At 39.8% G+C, this 17,752-nt stretch overlaps 1 protein-coding gene across 11 annotated transcripts in view; it reads left to right on the top strand.

The window, feature by feature from the left end:
* Window positions 1-12,843, top strand: part of Prrc2c (proline rich coiled-coil 2C) — a 69,631-nt gene extending 56,788 nt beyond the window's left edge. For 6 of the 11 annotated variants that reach the window (XM_021176135.3, XM_029483388.2, XM_029483411.2 and 3 more), the window contains 11 exons: window positions 790-991; window positions 2,531-2,734; window positions 3,753-3,865; window positions 4,174-4,310; window positions 5,026-5,257; window positions 5,476-5,598; window positions 6,874-7,092; window positions 7,663-7,766; window positions 8,312-8,438; window positions 9,254-9,490; window positions 11,438-12,843. In XM_021176135.3, coding sequence (XP_021031794.1) covers window positions 790-991; window positions 2,531-2,734; window positions 3,753-3,865; window positions 4,174-4,310; window positions 5,026-5,257; window positions 5,476-5,598; window positions 6,874-7,092; window positions 7,663-7,766; window positions 8,312-8,438; window positions 9,254-9,490; window positions 11,438-11,692 — 1,953 coding nt within the window. In that variant the 3' untranslated portion in view covers window positions 11,693-12,843. Of the gene's footprint in view, window positions 1-789; window positions 992-2,530; window positions 2,735-3,752; window positions 3,866-4,173; window positions 4,311-5,025; window positions 5,258-5,475; window positions 5,599-6,873; window positions 7,093-7,662; window positions 7,767-8,311; window positions 8,439-9,253; window positions 9,491-10,925; window positions 10,979-11,437 lie in introns of all 11 variants that reach the window. The other 5 variants (XM_021176165.3, XM_021176144.3, XM_021176201.3 and 2 more) reach the window with 5 other exon arrangements.
* The last annotated feature ends 4,909 nt before the right edge of the window (window positions 12,844-17,752 follow it).

Genomic DNA, 17,752 nt, shown 5'->3' with positions numbered 1-17,752 from the left:
TCATCTTTCAGTGCACAATGAGTTTAAGGCCTATCTATGCTATGCCACAGTGAAACAAAGCAAATGAGAGAAAACATGTGTTGTTATATCAATTACTATTTCAGTTATAAATACATTGTTTCAAATTATCTTTTAATCAATTTAATATTGCCTTTTTGTTTTTAGCTTGTAAAACATAGTGGGTAGAAAAATTTAGTTTCATGTGTGTGTGGCAGGCATTATTGTTACCTGAAAGTTAGTGGGCACTGCTGCTCCATTTTAAAGATCTCATTCTGTCTTTTAAAACATGAAAATCCATGTGAGCCAGGGCCACAAATATATATGTCCAAGACAGTACTTGCCCGGTTACATCACCATGTGCCTTTGAGAAGTGTTGATTTAAAAAGAAGGAACAGGGGACCGTGCTGTCTAAGGCCTTTCCTGACAACAGGCAGAATATTAAGTCTCTCCCATGGAAGACCCATTCTTCTTTATTACACTGGTGGGAGGTAGGGCCATTTGGTTTTTGATAAGTGCTTTAGCTATGGTTCAATGTGTATCTCCCAAAGCTTTCAATAAGTTCCATTTAGTAAGTAAATAAATAAGTACATAAATAAATAAATAATGTGTATCTCCCAAAGCTTTCAATAAGCTGCTCTGTTTAATAAATAAATAAGAAATAACCCTTTGGGTAGAAAACTCTCATGCTGACACTATTTGGAATTTCCGTGCTGGGGTATAGAGGGTGCTGTCTATTGGTTTTTCTTGTTTTTTACTTTGTTTGCTTAATAGACATCTATTTTATTGCAGATGGAGTCTGCACGGAAGGCATGGGAGAATTCTCCAAATCTACGAGAAAAAGGGTCCCCAGTAACTTCTACAGCACCTCCCATTGTGAGCGGAGTCAGCAGCAGTGCCAGTGGACCAAGCACTGCTAATTACAGCTCCTTTTCCAGTGCATCAATGCCGCAGATCCCAGTTGCGTCAGTCACTCCTACAGCATCACTATCAGGTAGAAATGTGTCACAGTTTTCCTGTATACCTTTTTTTGTTTGATTGCCTAATGTTTCCTAGACAAGCACTGTACCACTGAACCACACTCCTAGCCTGAATGATCTGCTGCTCCCAAGCAGACAAAAATACTTTATGAAAACAACTTCTCTTACTTGCCCTTTTACTTCTGTCTCAGAATTTTAATGTGACTATTTTATTGATTGCTTAGTAGGAAAGATTTTACCAAATTCTCCCTCATTGCATAAAATCCTGTCTTCCAAATGTTTCTTTTGTTGTCAGTTTTACTATACCCAAGTAATTAAACACAGAGTTCAGAAAAAAAAAAATTCCTACCACTTTTAAATGATTTTTTTCAGTATATCTGATTTAAAGGTATTAATAGAATAAATTATATTTTCTAATGAAAAGTTAGGTGGGTAGTGTTACTACTGTTTGATGCCTGGGAAAACTTTGTCAGGCTGGAGTTAGAATGAACTGTTGTTCCTTCCTTACAGTTTGTGTTCTAAATAATGGCCAGTGTTTGCAGATGCTTGCTTACCTTGTAGGGAAGTTCATCCCGTTCCTTAGCCACGCTGCTTCTGTTAAAAAGCAGACTTTATCCCAGGCTTCTACAGTGACCCCAATGTTCCCAAAGCAGTGGATGAGAAGTATGCCCGCACAGGGTGTGCTTGCTGTGGTTTTTCCTTGGTGATTTATTTGATGTTTTTTATTTGGTTGCTTTTCCTATTCTGCCATTTGTACTGATTTGAAGAATCCACCCCACTCTACCATTGGGGTCTGTGTGGGCTGTCCTATAGCAGTTTTTCTAATATCTGTAATAGGTATATTTAGACAATCCCAAAGTGTCTGTGGCAGTATACGCCTGTGATCTCAGCACTTGGTGGATTGAAGCAGGAAGACAGCTATGAAGACACGGTCTCAAAAACGAAAAGAAAAGACCTTGGAGATGATTCCTGCATTGTAATGTCATGCCAAATAGTGCTCTAATGACACTTTTTTTTTTCTTTCTTTAAAACTTGTCTAGTCATTCCCCACTGCTCATATTTTAGACTAGCTTGAACTCCTCTACTTTAATGGGAATTGGTATTAAACAAACAGAAGCTTGGTAGGATGAGTTGAGAAGGTCATCAGTCTTTCTTTGGAATCCAGTGGCCTATTTTCAGGCCAAGCTAATTGTCTCTGGTATGTTGTTGAACAAACAGTGACAAGGATAAAAGGCTGTCCATCCTTCATACTGACATGATTTTTTTCCCCCTTCTTCCCCTTTCAAGACAAAGTCACCTATATTCCTGCAACTCTGTAGGTGAGAATAAGATTGTGCCTATACCTCCTGAGTATGGAGATTACAGTAGCATGGCTAGGATTGCAGGCATGTGCTACCTTGTCTGCATTGCACTGCTAGCTCCTGAGACACTCCAACCCCCCTCAAGTGTTTTTGTTCTGTGGTTGCTTGAAGACTTATTGTAGATAAAACCCATGGGACCCATAGAATCAGAACAGTGAACATGCTACATTTTTCTCCTTTCTTCAAATACAGGAGCTGGTACTTACACTACCTCTTCATTGAGTACAAAATCTACAACCACTTCGGACCCTCCTAATATTTGTAAAGTAAAACCCCAACAATTACAGACCAGCAGCCTACCTTCTGCAAGTCATTTTTCACAGTTGAGCTGTATGCCTTCCCTCATTGCACAGCAACAGCAGAGCCCGCAGGTTTATGTGTCTCAGTCCGCAGCAGGTAAGATTTCTAGGGGTGGTTATAGAAATTTAGAAAATGGATGCTGTATGCTCTTTTCGTCTCATGACTCTTACTGCTTAGATTGATTTATTTATTTATTTATTTATTTATTTATTTATTTATTTATTTATTTATTTTCCAGATGTACTTCTAGGTTTGAGTCCCTTCTATCCATGACAAGAATTCTGGAACTTTTAAAGTGGTGGGGGGGAGGGGGCGGGGGTGTCGGTCTGTCTGTCTTCTACATTTATGACATTAGTGTCTTATAATTTGCAACATAATTTATCCATGTTCTGCAGTTTCACTACAATCACCAAACTTCGTTACTTGAAAAATAATACATAATGAAGTTCTTGGTTAGAGAGAACATAAGCATACCAAGCAAGAATAACACTGTATGGTGACTGTTGCAGTTGTCACCCTGTACTATCAGTACCGCCTATTAATGCCTGATACCTGAAGATGCTGTATTATTAGTAATACATAAAGCACATAAATCCAAAATTCTTTTAAGAAGCTTCTAAGACTTGTACTAAAACATATATTGACTATATTATAGATAGGAATCTTAATTCCTATCTGCATCAAAATTGCTTGTTGAAAACATGTAAAAATATATTTAAAATCTATACCAAACATTTTAATCACTAAATGCTAATTGTTTTCAATATTGCCCTATTCTACTCTGTAGTTTAATATTGGAGTAGATTTGCTGGTTCAGTGGTCAGGTTTGTTTCTTGTGTGAAATATTACCAGTACGTAGCTAATTGAGAACATATGAGAGCATTTATTTTGTATGGCCAAGTAGCACCAAATTTACAATGTTTTATTTACATGCACTTTTCTACTAGAAGTTTTATATCTTTTTACATTTATGCTTTTTCAGTGACTTTTCAGAATGCTCACATTTGAAATTGGCCAGAAAAAAAAATTTTTTTAACTGCTATAAGTAATTTGGTTTACTACTTGGAAAATCCTGAAATTTAGATAATAGTGATTGTTTTTTCTGATGGTCTAGCTCAAATCCCAGCCTTCTATATGGATACAAGTCATTTATTCAATACGCAGCATGCGCGATTGGCTCCACCATCCCTGGCTCAGCAGCAGGGCTTCCAACCTGGTCTCTCGCAGGTAAACATCCTGGTCCTGTAGTTCTTCATACTTACCGCTTTTCTGTCTTGGGCTTTAGTGTTAGATTCACTTAAGTTAAAATTGACTTTAAATTACCTTGGAGAAATTTTTGATTCCCACATTACCAGAGCTTAGTATACCAATGTCCAGTAAGTCATAGGTTAAAAACAAAATTGGTTTTAAAGGGTTGCTGATCAATCTTATTTTTATGTCTGGAGTATTGTTTTTATTTTCCCAGTCTTGTGATTTGTGTATATGAAGGTTGTGCCTATATATTACATGTGCATTTTCTTTTTATTGCGTTCCAGCCGACATCGGTTCAGCAGATTCCAATCCCTATCTATGCCCCACTGCAAGGGCAGCATCAAGCCCAGCTGAGTTTGGGGGCTGGGCCTGCTGTTTCACAGGCTCAGGAATTATTCAGTTCTTCAATTCAACCATACAGGTAAATTGCCTTAAAAATTGTTTCTGTCATTTTTAATAAAACAATTGAAGGTTATGAAGTATCTAGTGCTAATTTCTTTTCCCCAAACCCTATTATATTATAAACTAAATAATTGTGTACATTATATTTTCAAGCCTGTGCCTGGTGTCTTGGTTTCTTCTGTTCTTATACTTTGTTCATATAGAATTTTCATAACCTGTGAACTATCTTAATTAGAGTGATTTTTATCTAGTCATGGTGACTCACACTTAGATTCCCAGTTCTCAGGAGGCAGAGGCAAAAGGATCATTTTAAGGTCAGGGCCGGCCTGGGTCATAAAGTGAAATCCTGCTCAGAGCAATTAAACTGGAGTTAGAAGCAGCTATGGCTTTACTTTGTTCCATACTGGTCTCAAGACTATACGTGTAACGTCACCAAAGAGAAAACTAAGTTTGACTCTCAGTTTTGTACAGAACATGTAAAATGTAAATAATTATTATAATTAAAAGGTAACATGTAAACTATTCGTTGCCAAGAGCAGGCTTTTCCCTCAAACTTTTGTATTTGGAGTTCTGTTGCAAACAGGAGTTAATCTTGAAACAAGTAGTCAAAGACCCTGTCTTCCCTGCTTAATTACTGATTTGAGAGTACTTGGTTATTTGAGACACAAGATTTTCACAATTCTAAATAAAATGAGTGTATAACATGACCTTCTCCTGCTTGATACTTTTCATAGATCGCAGCCAGCCTTTATGCAAAGCAGTCTTTCCCAGCCTTCCGTGGTCCTCTCTGGTACAGCTATCCACAACTTCCCAGCTGTCCAGCACCAGGAACTTGCCAAGGCACAATCAGGTCTTGCCTTTCAGCAGACTTCAAATACTCAGCCCATCCCTATACTGTATGAACATCAGCTGGGGCAGGCATCAGGACTAGGAAGTTCTCAGCTGATTGATACACATCTTCTTCAGGTAAGACTGTGCTTTTAAACCCAGATCCTTTGGGCCTGGATTTAACTTCCAAAGAAAAATATCTGTACAAGCTAACTATTCTGTCTCCTGAGTGCTGGGATTAAAGGTGTTCACCACCATGCCTGGCTATGATCTTTCCTCTTAAGATGATAATGTTGTTACAAATTGCCTAGGACTTCTTCTCAGTTTTTCTTCTGTTTTTTGGTAAATTTTTCTAGGCAAGAGCAAATCTTACTCAAGCTTCAAATCTTTACTCTGGACAAGTACAGCAGCCTGGTCAGACAAATTTTTATAACACTGCCCAATCCCCCAGTGCTCTCCAGCAGGTAAACTATGGCATGGTAAATTTCCTCACTTTTCTATATTATTCTTTGTATTGTTTTGTTGTTATTTTTACATTTATATAGAACCAAGATAGAGGAGGTGGTTTTCAGATGTACACCGGAATGTTGTGGGAATCCCATTAGGTCTATTGGAAGTGGACGGCGCTTCCTTGACTCCTGTAACAGCTAGCTCCTCCTCACTGCATTCTAGGTTTACTTGGTTTATTTAAGCTGCGTTTATAAGAAAGGAATCCATGCATATGGAATTTTGAAAATTATTTATTAAAGAATATAGTACATTCAGTGTAATAGGTGAAAGAAGACTCTATGGCGGTGTTTTAATCAGGGTTTCTATTCCTGCACAAACATCATGACCAAGAAGCAAGTTGGGGAGGAAAGGGTTTATTCAGCTTACACTTCCATACTGCTGTTCATCACCAAAGGAAGTCAGGACAGGAACTCAGAAAGCAGGAGCTGATGCAGAAGCCATGGAGGGATGTTCTTTACTGGCTTAATATAATGTAGCAGAGTAGCACTAAGGGCAGCATCTTAAGTGCCCTAGTATGATTGGACTTTTCAATGGGAAGTGACATTCTGACATTATGCATGGTAGAAGGCTAGAGGAGAAAAGCAAGCTATTAATCTTTTGCTTGCTGTTGTAAGGATGACAGTAATATCATCTTACTGTCAAGTAAGAGTTGTTTTGTAAAAACTGAAAAGACCTTTTACTTATAAACACTCAATTTGGTGAAACCTGTAAATAATATAGAAATATTGGTGAAAGGAACTTGAGCGATTTTAAGTGTATATTTTCTGGTATTTGATTTGTGCTCTGAGTATATTCAAAGTTAATACACAGTTTCTTAACTATAGTTAACATATACAGAACTGTAAATCTTGACCTTGTTGTGATAATGAAAGGCACCAAATCCCACATTTCTCCAGGCTAGTGTAAGACAACAGATTGTCCCACCTCTCATACAAGAACAGGTATAGTTAGGACTGATGGGCTAGGTGTGCTGCTTCATACCTTTAATCCCATCACTTGGAAGACAGAGGCACACGAATTTCTGTAAATTCAGACCAGTCAGGACTACATAGTGAGACCCTGTCTTAAAGGGGGGAAAACGGAGCTAGTTGCTTAACCTAAAAGATTTGTATATACTATATATTTGAAAGTATTTTACTTATATTTTTAATTTGATGATCTCTTGGTTGTTGGTATTTATGTAGACACACGCACACAGTAATTACAAGCAAATGGTCACATTTTCTTTTTGTTTCTTTTTCTAGGTTACAGTACCTTTACCAGCATCCCAGCTTTCCTTGACGAATTTTGGATCTACAGGACAACCTCTGATTGCTTTGCCTCAGACACTTCAGCCCCAGTTACAGCACACGACCCCACAAGCACAGGCTCAGAGCTTGAGCCGTCCTGCCCAAGTAAGCCAGCCTTTCCGAGGATTAATCCCTGCTGGAACACAGCATAGCATGATGGCGACCACAGGAAAAGTGAGTGAAGCTTGGTTAGTGCCCATGAGGTTGTATAGCTGGTGGGTGCCAGAGATAATAGATCTGTGTGTTTCTTATATCTGTGTTGAAAGGGCTGTAAGATTGCTCATTGGGTAAAGTCGCCGACTACCAAGACTCAGTTCAATGCCACGAAGCCACATAGAAGGAGAGAACTAATAATTCAAAAATTGGCCTCCGTATTGAGGGTGATTAAGTGTGCACACACCAAGTACATAAGTAAGATCTGATATAAATCAAACATCGGTTTTTACAACCTCACAGAAAACCTCAAGAGAATGAATGTGTGCTTTTATTTTTCCTACATTATTTACTACTTATACTTCTTAGTTTTGTCTAATAACAAAGAATTCAGTTTTTTATGGAAGCTTTAGAATTACATAATCTCTCAGACCTATCAGTCTGCTTGGTCCTTTGGCTATAGTAAGGTTTTTGGTTTGGGTTTTTGTTTTAACCACTTTATAGTTTAACCATCATTAAGCACAACACATTGCTGACAGAATTAGAGGGAATGTTAACTTTATTGTGCCTTTTTTTCTTCTTCTTCTTCAGATGTCTGAAATGGAACTAAAAGCCTTTGGGAGTGGCATTGATATCAAACCAGGAACACCTCCAATTGGTGGTCGAAGCACCACTCCAACATCTAGTCCATTCCGGTAAGGTGGACATTTAAATTTGCTTAGGAAATTACATAATATTTTGAAAATTTTAAAATTCAGTTGTTAAAATCCTTAAGGTGTTGCCAGTCCTATGTTAAGCAGAAGCTATTAAAACATATATTTTGCTAATTTTATCTAAGATGTTAATAACACCGTTACTTTTTTTTTCTTTTTTCTTTATTTATTTTGCTCCACATCCCACACCTCCTCCCCTCCCCACCCAGTCTTCACGTGGATGCTCTCACCCACCTCCACCACCCCCCCCCCCCCCACTTCCTGGGGCTTCCAGTCTCTTGAGGGTTAGGTGCATCATCTCTGAGTGAACAGAGACCTGGCTGTCCTCCACTGTATGTGTGTGAACACCATATTTCAAGAACATTCTCTTGATACAAGTATAGGAACTCTCTCTTACCTTTTCTATCTTTAATAGTCTTATCATGTTCAGCCACTAAATGTGATGGAAATCCAAACGTAAATGCCTTTAAAATCTAGCAGCATTATTTACCTGGCACTACTGTACTAACCATGACTTCTTTTCCAAGGGCTACATCAACAAGTCCAAACAGCCAGTCTAGCAAAATGAACAGTATTGTGTATCAGAAACAGTTCCAGTCAGCCCCCGCTACAGTGCGAATGGCACAGCCGTTTCCTGCACAGTTTGCACCCCAGGTAGGCAGACCCCAGGGGGTGAGTACAGTGCTTGTAATGATGGCTGGTTTGACTAAGGGTGTGGCTTTACAGTCACCACTTAGGTGAGCAGTGTGCACCTGGGAATGAAAACTTGTCTGGTTTTAAAAATATGATACTGAAAAATAGATGCAGTAGTAGTTTAGTTTTATAGCAGACATGAGAAATGCTCAAGATTCCCACACGGCTCTGACAGTTTCAATCCTGTTTCTTTTGTCTTTTTGGAAGCAGTTTGATTTTCAGTGCAGGGTCCCCGTGCTTAGGTTTCCAGACCCACCCTCAGGTGGGTTTGGTCCTTATGCTACCTGCACAGTTGAAGAAAGTTTGTGGGGTGTTTGAAATAATGTGTAGGCGTGAGTTTCTCTTCCCCTAGCTGAATCATACTGGAGACTGGTTAAGATTAGTAAGTCACAAACTAGGATTGGTTCCTAAGGAACACATTTGTTGAGTTACTGTAACTGTACCTTCAGATTATGTTTAGTATAGAAGTGTGCTTTTCTGCAATTGTCCCTTTCTCTCTACCCCTTAGAGTTTCCATCTGAAGTGCCATAGCATGCTTTGCCTAATTTTTCTGTTAAACTTTATAAGCATGGCCCATTTATTCTTTGTCCTTATTAATGGAATGGCACCACTGGCAGAATGGGCACAGATTTACTCTGGGATAAGCCAGCCTGATCTAGTTGGCCTTTTTTTTTTTTTTTTTTTTTTTCTTTTTTCCTTTTTTTCTCTTTCTTTTTTTTCTTTTTTTTTTTTTTTTTAACAGTTCAATGTTGTATGTTTTGTTTTTTTTCACTCAGATTCTCTCTCAGCCTAACCTGGTCCCTCCATTGGTAAGAGCCCCACATACTAACACCTTCCCAGCGCCTGTACAGAGGCCACCAATGGCACTGGCCAGTCAGATGCCTCCTCCGCTGACCACAGGCCTCATGAGCCATGCTCGTTTGCCACATGTAGCCAGGGGTCCTTGTGGATCACTGTCTGGAGTCAGAGGTAATCAGGCCCAGGCTGCGTTGAAGGCTGAACAAGATCTGAAGGTTAGTACAGTATTGATGGCCAGCAGAGCAAGAGTCTGTCTCTGAACCCTGTCGGAAATGCCCTGGCCCATAGCCGTGCATCCAGGCATTCGTTGTCTTTACCAGACTTAACCAAGCTAACTGCTTTTTGTTCATCCCAGCCCCCTGTTTGTTTGTTTTTTTTTTTCCTCCCTTCCATCCTTACATTTTCCTCCTTTTTATGACCCCTCCCTTTGCCACTATAGTCAGAAAACAGATTAACATTTTAAACTATATTCAAATGGATTGCTTGTGAAATAAGTATCTGAGGGAGATCTGAGTTTGGATGCAGTATTTTAAATATTAAAAAAAGTAATATGGATTGTTATTACCAGTCACCCTGTATTATTTCCTTTTTTTTCCCCTACCTCTCTGCCCTCCCTCCCCATCCCACTTAATACATAATCATGATTTTGTGAACTCTGGAATGGGTAAGACATATAAGCTACCTTGATTCTTATTCCTTCAGAAATCATTTGAGTAATTTTCATCTTAAACATTCCACATCCTTTTTTTGCAATCACCTGAGGTGGCCATATTCCAGAATGCAATTATAGGTGAACTCAGAAAAGCACTTTGGGATCCTTCATGGTAAAAGGCACAAATAGACATGGGTTTGCTGAGGCCACTAGGAGTCTGTGTGGGGACAGTTTTTAGTATAATTCTCACCCGTCTTCCTATACAGCCAATTTGAGTTTGTTTTTGTAACTACTTAGGGTCGACTTTAAGATTCTTAGCAGTTTTCTCACCACATAGATTAGGCTAGAACAGAGATAAGCTTTGTGTGTACGAGCAGGGAAATGTGCACAGTAAGGCTTTACTCTGAGTTAGAGACATGTTTGTGATAATAAAAGAAGTCAGTTAACTGACTAAAGTCCCTTCGTGTTTCTAAAGCTGAGTAATCCAAGTAAAGGTTACCCTCTAGGAGACCGCCTAGGACCCATTACTCAGTTTTGTTAGGCTGTGTGCCTAGGGTTTCCGTCTGTCTGTCACTACTAAACAGTGCTTGCACCAAAAGCTTCGCAGATTGTGTATTAGCCTTCCACTCCTGGCTAATTGCCACTTGATCTTTAAACATTCTTATGCTAAAAAATGACATTAGAACATAATATTAGTGGGGTGGGAGAGTATAAATTTCTTATAAATTGTTTTAGTTAGTATAGGTTTACCAGTAGAACATGAAGGAGCTCTTGTGGTTTTTGGTTTTGTTTTGTTTTTTATTATATGCAAAAGGATTAGAAAGTTAAGTTTAATTGGATATAGTATAGCACTATAATTACAGGTTAACGTAAGTATATTCTCTGGGGCACATGTCATTGAAACAGATGATTTACCAGCTCAGAATGTGGTAGGAGCTATCAGAACTTAGTGATCAAGTGAGGTTTAGTTACTAATTTCTGATGCTCTTCCCCTGCAGAAGAGAGCTGTGGGAAGAGGACTCAGCCACAAGACATTTGGTCCTAGGTGTTGGTAATGCCACAATATAAGTGCTTCCTTTTCATTCTATTGTAGACCACATGTTGATAACTAGAAGTTTTAAGTGTTACCTTACATGTATGTTTCCAGACTGTGCAAGCAGCCTCCCCGAATAAAGTTTGCTATTAGTGAGCTGTTCCCAAAAGAGATATGAATCAGCAGCAATGTGTATTTTATTGTTTATAAGAGGGTAGACGCTAGAAAGATGGTGGGGGGTGGACTTGTTTCATGTTTTTTTGTTTTGTTTTGTTTTGTTTTTTTAAATCACATAGAATATTTTCAGAACTAGGAGAAACCTATGCATTAAAAACTGAAAGATCAATGGGGCACAAACTTAGGGAAAACTGATTTTTGTGATTGGTACAAAAATTTGAACTGAGATTGATTTGACAGGCTTTGGTAATGTTAGGTAATGTTGCAGTGCTTTCAGTTTTTGTTTTCTTATTTTTAAAGGCAAAGCAGAGAGCAGAGGTTCTTCAGTCCACGCAGCGGTTCTTCTCTGAACAACAACAGAACAAACAGATAGGAGGAAAAGCCCAGAGAGTGGACAGTGATACAAGTAAACCTGAAACGCTGAGTGACCCTCCTGGTACCTGTCCGGAAAAAGTAGAAGAAAAGCCACCCCCTGCACCCACCATAACCACCAAACCTGTTAGAACTGGACCAATCAAACCTCAGGCGATCAAAACCGAAGAAACAAAATCATAAAGGCTGTGGTATATTGGGGATGGGTGGGTAGGGAAAGTGAAGTAAAATAATGCCAGCAGCCACAGAGGTAAAGTGATCTGTGACATTATCCTGTGAGGCACAAGGGGCATAGAGCATTTTACACTGACAGAGCTGCTGCACAATGAGGCTCCACAGGCTCGCACCTCCTGTGTAACATTGGCATCTTGAGTTGGTTTGTATACAAGCGCATAAACAGTCTGTAAGTGCATACAGTGTAGTCCTAAGGAGCACAAAACACCATAGGAGGAGGAGAGCGATACCACAGAGTAGCTCAGCTGGACACTGCGTGGTCCCATGAATCCATCAGCTGGGGCTCTTCTGCTCCCTTGTGTTCTTTGGATCTGTCTATGGCATTTCTAGGCTTGAAAGTAAAATGATGCTAACTGGTGCTGGATAGAGGAGCCTTATCTTTTATTACGGCAGCTTGCTATTTTTGTAACATGGTGATTTGGTTGAACACAATAAAGTACAGTAGTAACTGATCTCCCCTTTTCCTGGATGAGTGAGCAGATGATTGAATATTGATGTCAGCATCCTTGAACATATTCAGATGAGCAACATAGAGCTTCTGCTTCTATTTAAAATGATGCTGTGTTTGATTGTGGTCCGAAGCTTTGAAGCACTACTTGGCATCTCCTTCCTTGGAGGTCTCCCCATTTAAACATAACATTTGATAACGTGTTGGGAAGGTGAGGTCCAGCTTGTCTCACTCGGTCATCTTCATAGGAATCCCATGGGTATACAGTTTTGTTTTAGGGATAGTTCATTTTTTAATGACGGTTTTTAGCTGACATTCATGGAGAGAACGAATCCTTAGAACTGTGCCGCTAGTGAAAGGAAATCCTATCTAAGAGTGTTTCTTTACAGAGCAGTGTCACACCATCCTTTGGGCCCTCTGCTGGAAACGTAGAATCAAGTCTCAAATAATGCCTTTTAAATTGTCTCCTCTAGTATTATAGATGTAGGGCAGTACTGTATCATACCTCTGTGAATGTAAAATAGCTTGTACCTGCTTTATGATGCGTAGTAGTGACTGTGCTTTATCAGAGCTGGTTTTAATGATGTTGCTCAGAATGTTTTCTTTCCAGATGATGATTGAGAAGCTAATTAAAAAAAAAAAAAAACAGAAACAAAAAATGGTGCCAGGTACCACAAGAGTAACAGAACTGTGCTGTTTTCTGGGGTTTTGTTTTTTACTTTTTTTTTTTTTTTTTAATAGTGTGCTGGATGTCTCTACAATTTTGTTCAAATGACTGCAGAACCTGGAAAAGCTGTTGCTGCTATTGATGCATAACATACTGCTATTATTGGTCTTTTTATATAAATATAAATATATATACATATATATAATTTGAATTTTTTGGAAACTTTAGCTGTGCTGTCAACTTTGGAAAAACGTATCCCAGTTTACTGTGTTGAGTTGGCATTGTACAGAAATTAACAGCCATATTGGTCTAGAAATGTTGAACTTAATTTTTTTTTCCATTTGTACAGGGGTAACGCACTGTATTAAATATGTAAGGTCTTATCTACGTGGGTTTGATTACAAAAACTAATAAAGTATTCTCTAAATAATGAGTCTTGGAACTTCTAATCTATTCCAAAATCTGAAGCAAGGCTTGTTAGTGTACCAAAGGTCCTAGCCATTATCCAGAGAGTTAGGGACTGCCCTGAGTTCAAGAATCCTAAAGCTTATTACTCAGTCAGAGGTGGTGTTGAGGGTAATATTTACAGCTCCTGTTTTTGGGATGACTAAACTTTGATTGCAAGATGGAAGCAGGATGATCGGGAGTTAAAGGCCATTCTCGTCTAGGTAGCAAGTTTGAGGCCCATTCTGTACTGTGTGAGACCTTGTCTTGGAGAAAACCTAGGGAGACGCATGTGGTAGTGCACAGCTGTAATCCCAGCACTCAGGAGGCAGGGGCAGGCCATTCAATGGTCCACAAGTGAACTCCAGGACAGCCAGACCTACATACAGAAATTGGGGTCGGGGGCAGACTAGAACTGGAGAGTCAGATAAGAAAAAAATCTAAGATTACTCTTGGTTTAAACTGCCAAATAGAAAAAACGTCTTACCATTCTTGGATATAAATGGACCAGAAGTGGACCTGAAAGTGTATTTCTCAGTATTTTCATTAGCATGATCACAGTCATTAACGTTAATTACTGAGTTGGCAAAGCTCAGGGAGATTTTAATTGTTTATTCCTGTATGTGGAACATAAAGGCTTCTAGAGAATTTTAGCAGGGCTAATCACTGAATCAACAATGTGTATCACTGGGTCAATATATTGTGATTTCTAAACATTCAAGGACATTGGCTAAGCTTTCTGGGTCTGTGGTTTTTTCTGAATGTTGTGGCGTATTCTAGAGAATAATCAGGAGAAGGTGATGAAAGGGTTATGTCACATTGGCCTTCTTAGTCACTGTTGCCCAACTGTTTTGTATATTCTAACCTTAAGTTCCTAAGTTTTAGGTCATAGAAGATGAAAAGCCTGTATAGCTTACAGTGTGTGTCTCTGCATGCATGTGCATACTACTACACTGTGCTAAAATATAACACCACTGATACTTCTGCTTTGCTGCAATGGAAAATGGTAACAAAAGCCTGTCCAGTGGAAGTAAGGAAATTTGTAAATTGACCTGTGGGTCACCACAGGAGTCCACTACTACTGGAAATTATGTATTTACATTATAGTTCATAACCGTAGCAAAATTACAGCTATAAAGTAGCGACAAAGTACTTTTATGGTTGGAGGTCATCACAACTGTATTAAAGGTCGTATCATCAGGAAGGTTGAGAGCCACTGGTGTAAGTGCAACTGATGGTCCTTAACTGTCTTTCAATTCAAGCTGTTCCTGTAATTCAAGCTGTTCCTGGTCTGGGGCTTTTCGCTCAGGTAGTAGTGAAAGAGTGGTAGGATAGGACAAGGGTAGGTACAGTTTTAAAAGTTCTTTTCATGTCAGTCCTGGGCTAGAGATGAGATCTAAAAGGTTGAGTGAGCCTGTATTACATGCTTGAGAGTTAGGAGCCAGAATGGAGCGTGTTTAGGTGTGGGTTCTGATAGTTCAGTCACTGGTTGGTTGGGTTTTTCCCCCTTGTGGTGTCATTTTGCATTATGTAATCAGTTGGTAAAAAACGTAGTGGTTCAAAATAACAAGTATCCAGGTTCTTTTGGGTCAAGAACTTTTTGCTTTGGTGTGGTGCCTTTGACTTGAGGCCCTCAAGATGAATTGTACTGCAAAGTTTCAGATGTGGAGAGGTAGCACTCTCCCACATCTCCATGAATGTGAATCAGCCAGGTCTGTGAGAGAGTCAAGCACAGTAAGGCACAGGCAAGGAGCATAAATAGTGGGCAACTGGAAAAATTGAAAATGAAGAGTCACTTTCAGGGCTTAAAGCAAAGGGGAAAAGATAAAGGAGACTCAGCTACACCCAATCCTGGGCCTCTGCTGAAATAGAACTAAAGATGAGTTCCTCTCCCTAGCTCACTGGTGCCATCTTAGATGTTGCAGTCTCACAGTGTTGGAGCGTGGGCCTGCACCGTTAATCTAGACCCCATAACCTGAGTCATGTAACACACTTGGAGCTCTTGGTTCAAGCAGTCCACTGTGACTCCACAGCTACCATGGTACCTGGCTTAACATTTTGTCAAGTACATTATGTCATTCGTTCATTCATTCATACATACATACATATATACATACATAAATACATACATACTATGTAGAACAATGCCGTCCATCAGAAGTAATAACAGGTCTTTGTTGTGAGGATTGACCCCAGATTTCTCAGGGTTGCTCAAAAGATGGTCCTTTGCTCCTCTCCCATCACCATCCCTTTTCATGACAGCTGTCTCCTAGCTCTCAACCCTGTCTTGAAAAATAAAAAATAAAAAAAAAATACATGCCATCATGTTTAGATATCCATATGTCAGTTTTCCTTTCTGAGCAAGAACAGAAGCCTCGGCCTTTTTATATCAGTAGACTCCAAAGTCCCCACCTTATTCTAAATCCATCTGTCTAAGGGAATGGCCTTCCTGAAAATCACTGCAGAAGCAGCATCGTCTACCTGGGAACTGCAGCCCAACCTCTGAAATGAACCAGGAACACCAGAGTGAATGCCAGGGGTGGGCTGTGACAGGTCACTCCTAGAACAGTCTGCTTTGGACTGCTTTCTGCATATACCCTCAGAGACCCTTTAGCACAGCAACTTCCCTGGTATTTCTTACAGACACATCATGTTGGCTGAGTGCAGCTCTATAAAGGGACACCCAACTTGGGTTGTCAGGGCTCAGCTGATGGGAGCAGCTTAAGAGGAGTTGAAACACTGGCAAGAATTCTGTCCAGCAGCCATCAAGGTAGCAGGGGGCTGGAAAGAGGCAGGACTATTCCTAACAACCCCTTCTTTTCTGGCTAGTTTGAATCTAGGGGAGGAAACAATTGTTTATTCCTCCGACATGTAAACAAACCAAGGATAAATAGAAACATCTGTCCATCTCAACAAAGAAGGGACTGACTTGCTGATTTGTGTATTTGTCTTGTTCTCCTTTGCTTTCATCTTTCTTCCTATATCCTTTCCCTCTTTTCCTATCTGCTGTTCTTTTCAAGTTCCCAGTCTGTCCAATAATTACTTGAGCTATTTTCTCTCTTTAGTGTGGGTATCATTGTGTTTAAATGTCTGGCTTACTTTTTCAGTTCACATGTTAACAGTGGTCCATTCTGAATAATAATGAAACCTCAAAGGGAGATATGGGGTATGAAAATGCCAAGGATGGGATGTACATATAAAAGGCTTAATGAGGCTGGGACAATGAAGGGTCCTTTTATTTAAAAAAAGGAGGGGGGCTAGGATTGTGAAAAGAGGAGGTACCCAGAAGTACCTACCTACCCCTGGGGAACTTGTGCCTTTAAAACTTGTGCTGGAAGGGATGTCACTTCCTCTAGGGGACCTAGGTGGGAGGAAGAGGTTCAAAAGGAAAGGGAGGATGCACCAGACAGCAGTGGGGAGAGGGGGGTGAAGACAATCAGTACATTGCATAGTTGTATGAAGCAAGGGGGGTGGAAGCTTTAGTTAAAAAGATTCCATATGAAACCAAAAATGATATCCAACCCATTTGAACAAATTACAAGGAAACATTACATTTGTAAAGGGGGGAAAAAAAAGGCAAAAATCATCCCTCCAAAAGTTCAAGATCTGAATCTAAATATTGAATGAGTGAAATGTCAACTCAAGAATTCAGCCTGATTTAGGAGCTGATCTACGACTACAACAAAGGAGACAAGGAGTCAGTGGCTGTGGCCTAGAGAGGTGTGAATGAGAAATATGTCAGAAAGATTGGGGAGGGGGGGGGATTAATCGTGGAAATGGAAGGCTCAGAAAATCAAGTTTGAAAGTCAGTGGATCTCCTGACTGGGGTAGTGCACGCCTTTAATCCCAGCACTTCTGAGGCAGAGGCAAATGATCTCTAAGTCTAAGGCTGGCCTGTTCTACAAAGTTAGTTCTAGGACAGCCAGAGGTATACACAGAGAAACCCTGTCTCTAAAACAAAAACCATCAATGGATCAAGTAGGAGAAGGACACGGGTAAGGTGTCATTGTGCTAGCAATAAAGGAAAATTATCATAACTGCAACTTTCAAGACCATGACTGAGAGAGATCAAGCCTGAGTCTTTGGTATAGAAGAAAAACGTGTTCGGTGAAATAGTAGCAGAAAATCCCTCAAATCCAGGAAAAGATGAATACTAAGAGGACCAATGAGATGGCTCAACAGTTAACACTGGCTACTCTTCCAGAGATCCTGAGTTCAATTCCCAGCAACCACATGGCGGCTTACAAACATCTATAAAGGGATCTGATGCCTTCTTCTGACATGTAGATATACATGCAGATAGAGCACTCTTACATTGAAAAGTATATATAGACTAGGGGGCTGGAGAGATGTCTCAGTGTTTAAGAGACTGTCTGCTCTTCGAGAGGTCCTGAGTTCCCAGCAACCACATGGTGGCTCACAACCATCTGTAATGGGATCTTCTGGCATG

This window comes from Mus caroli, unplaced genomic scaffold (genome assembly GCF_978045245.1).
Source record: "Mus caroli unplaced genomic scaffold, Mus_caroli_1 scaffold_1, whole genome shotgun sequence".
Lineage (NCBI taxonomy): Eukaryota > Metazoa > Chordata > Mammalia > Rodentia > Muridae > Mus > Mus caroli.
This window is presented reverse-complemented; position numbering and strand designations above follow the sequence as displayed.